This window comes from Otolemur garnettii, unplaced genomic scaffold, assembly GCF_000181295.1.
Source record: "Otolemur garnettii isolate 467f Iridium unplaced genomic scaffold, OtoGar3 scaffold00153, whole genome shotgun sequence".
Lineage (NCBI taxonomy): Eukaryota > Metazoa > Chordata > Mammalia > Primates > Galagidae > Otolemur > Otolemur garnettii.
The window spans coordinates 1,093,884-1,097,032 of record NW_003852548.1 but is presented as its reverse complement, the minus strand read 5'-3'; the positions used below and the strand labels follow the sequence as shown (position 1 = coordinate 1,097,032).

The 3,149-nt window shown below is 54.3% G+C and overlaps 1 protein-coding gene across 6 annotated transcripts in view; it reads right to left on the bottom strand.

Annotated features, from left to right (window-relative positions):
* Window positions 1-3,149, bottom strand: part of CDK16 (cyclin dependent kinase 16) — a 14,503-nt gene that overhangs the window by 6,341 nt on the left and 5,013 nt on the right. For 4 of the 6 annotated variants that reach the window (XM_012811297.1, XM_023519053.1, XM_023519052.1 and 1 more), the window contains exons 2-6: window positions 2,010-2,217; window positions 1,251-1,384; window positions 1,030-1,155; window positions 877-933; window positions 665-779 (exon numbers count right to left, since the gene is read on the bottom strand). In XM_012811297.1, the coding sequence (XP_012666751.1) occupies window positions 665-779; window positions 877-933; window positions 1,030-1,155; window positions 1,251-1,384; window positions 2,010-2,211 (634 nt within the window). In that variant the 5' untranslated portion in view covers window positions 2,212-2,217. Of the gene's footprint in view, window positions 1-664; window positions 780-876; window positions 934-1,029; window positions 1,156-1,250; window positions 1,385-2,009; window positions 2,218-2,451; window positions 2,836-3,149 lie in introns of those variants that run through there. The other 2 variants (XM_012811295.2, XM_023519051.1) reach the window with 2 other exon arrangements.

Sequence of the window (3,149 nt, the reverse complement as noted above, 5' to 3'; positions counted from 1 at the left end):
CAGAGCCTCAAGTTGTCCCCCTGGGTAGAGTGCCATGACATCACAGCTCACAGCAACCTCCAACTCCTGGGCTCAAGTGAGTCTCCTGCCTCCGCCTCCCCAGTACCTGGGACCACAGTTGTCTGCCACAACACCCGGCTATTTTTTGGTTGCAGCCATCATTGTTTGGCGGGCCGGGCTGGATTCGAACCCGCCAGCTCAAGCTCAGGTGTATGTAACTGGTGCCTTAGGCTCCTTAGCAGCTTGAGCCGCACCCGGCTGTTTTTTTGTTGCAATTTGGCTAGGGCCGGGTTCAAACCCACCATCCTCGGTATATGGGGCCAGTGCCCTACTCACTGAGACACAGGAACCACTCGCCTGGCTATTTTTAGAGATGGGAGTCTTGCTCTTGTTCAGGCTGATCTTGAACTGATGAGCTCAGGCAATCTATCTGCCTCAGCCTCCCAAGTGCTGGGACTACAGGCATGAGCCACCATGCCTGGCCTCTGGTTACTCTGATTAATACCTGAATAGTATGTGGGTGATAGGCATTCTTATGAAGGCCAGAGTGTTTGAAGTGGGTGTCCCTGAGCCCCCTCATCTCCATTCTTATCATGAAGTGTGTGTACATGTGCCATGGGGAAGAGTCCAAGAAGCCTGGCACAAATAGGATGGGGGATTATACCTTCCCGGATGGCGGTGCAGGGTGCCCCCTCTTCATGTTCCAGTCTGATCTCCTTGAGTGCTACAAGGTTGTCTGTAAGCTTGCTTTTGCCTTTGTAGACCGTGGCATAGGTACCCTGGGGTTTGGGAAGTGTGACAGAAGAGATGCTAAGAGACTGCAGGGAGTTCCCACTGACCCCTAGCCCCTGCATGGGCCTCCTGGCTATCTCTCACCTCTCCCAGCTTGTCCAGCTTGATGTAGGTCTCTAGTTTTCCAAAGCCAATCTCGGACTGTAGATTAAAGGAGGCAGGTTGAAGCAAGCTCAGCAGAAGGGACTAGGAGAGGAGGAGGAAGCAAAGGAAAGAACAGGAACAGAAGATGCTTACCAGGCTAACACGACGGAGGCGGCGGCTGAGGGGCTTGTCAAAGATGGGACTATTTAGAGTCAGCTTCTCAAGGTAACCCTCAGGCAGCCGGATGTCAGCTGGTAATGACAGGCGCTTGTTAATGTCCTGGCAGACAGGGGAGAAATAGAACCATGAGCTCCACCTCTCCAGGTCCAACCCCTTTTCCAGCTCTTCCACCACCCGGACAGGGGATTAAGCACCTCAGTGGAGATCTTGCGTGGGGGATGGTTGCGCATGCGCACCCTCACTGGAGACTGCACCTCATCCGAGGATGTGGCCGAAGCCTGGTCACTCTCCCCATCAGACCCCATCTTCAAGTCCTCGTGCACAATCTCTGGTGGCGGGGAGAGGGGAAGGGCAGGCCAGGTGGGGTCAGGAACTCCAAGACACCCCCACCCCCACATAGCATATTCGATTATCACACACCACACGTGTGCACATGATCCCCAGAGCAGCCTGGAGTCCCTCAGGAAGATGGTACTGGGGCCCAGGGAGCTCAGGTAGGTCCAGGACAGGTTGAGTATGTGTGTGAGAAAACAAAAGCCATCTAGTAGAACAACCCGTTCCAAGGGCAAACAGACTGAGGTTGACTCAGAGTCAGTAGGTATGTGGTAGCGTAGGTAGGTAAGGGTCCTGGGAAGGTCCAGAAGGCCTGAGGGAGCTACCACTGAGTGCAGAAGGGCAGTGGGAGGCCTTGGTGCAGCTGTGACATTGAAGCATCTTCCTCCCCCTAGGGCTGGGACACAAAGCCAAGGTAAGGGGCAAAGGTGGACAGACACAGGTACTGAGAGAAGATGGGAGGAAAACGAAAGAAGAGAGAACATGGTGGGCAGGGAAGGAGAGAAAATAAAGAAAGAAAAATGAAAATAACACAAGTCTGAGTAAGAGGAACTTGGCCAGGATACAGAACCTGAGAACCAGCCTGGGGGCAGAGAACAGAGAGCAGTTAGTATACTTACCTGGTGCAGAGCTGAGTGGACCACGTACAGATCGAGGTTCTCCAGGGGCGACACGTGTGGGGACCTCTCCAGGGTCACTGCCACCACCACAGCCACTCTCATCCAGGCCTATCTGCTCAGAGGCACCATTGGTCTTATCTATGCCTCGGCCACCTCGGAGTGTCATGGACAGCTGCCGTTTGATCTTCTTCATCCGATCCATGGCGACCTGAGCAAGGGGCATGAATGGGAATGGGTCTTACGTGATCATTCGTTTGACCACCATGGGTTCCCTAAAACCCACAATAACTTAGTGGGGGGTATCTACATGAACTTGTATCAGGTCCTACCCAACCATTATGGACCCCTGGCAGCACCCAAGATTTTCTGGAAACCTGGCACGGATATTAGTACCTGCTCACCCATAGCCAGCCCCTTGAGACCCTGCTCCTTAGTAGCTCACCTGGGTATTCAGGCTTGGGTGGCTAGCTGAGGGCAAAGGCCCACCCAACAGACTGTTGGTCTCTAGGGGGACAGCCTCACTGTGGGAACAGAGGGCTCCACAGATGTTCTCAGGTGCAGCGGCAGTAATGGGACCAGCCATGGATGGGATAAGGGGTTCACTCAGCTGGGGAACACTGATTCGGCCCCGGGCACGCCCATAGAACGGCATATTTTGCCGGCACCAGCCCCACATCACCCAACTGCCCAGGCAGAATGCTTCTTGTGGCCACAGGACCCTCTTAACTCTCCTAGCAACCATCATCATGGCAACCAGTGGACTACCCCACTAGTCTACCTAAGTGGAGGGGGTACTGAGTGGAGGGTCCTGTCCAGACCCAACCACTGGGTGGGGCTGGGGGGGAATACACCAGCTGTCCTCAGAACTCCTTGAAGTGGATCAGGTCAAAACCCCTAGAGTGCAGCCTAGACTTTGCAAGCCTGTCGTATTTCTCCTCTATTGGCGAATATACATCTCCCTTACCACCCCAAATAAATGCCCTAGTCCTCCTTGGCTCGGCGCCTGTAGATCAAGTGGCTAAGGCACCAGCCACATACCCTAGAGCTGGTGGGTTCGAATCCAGCACGGGCCTGCCAAACAGCAATGACAACTACAACCAAAAAATGGCTGGGTGTTGTGACAGGTGCCTGTAGTCCCAG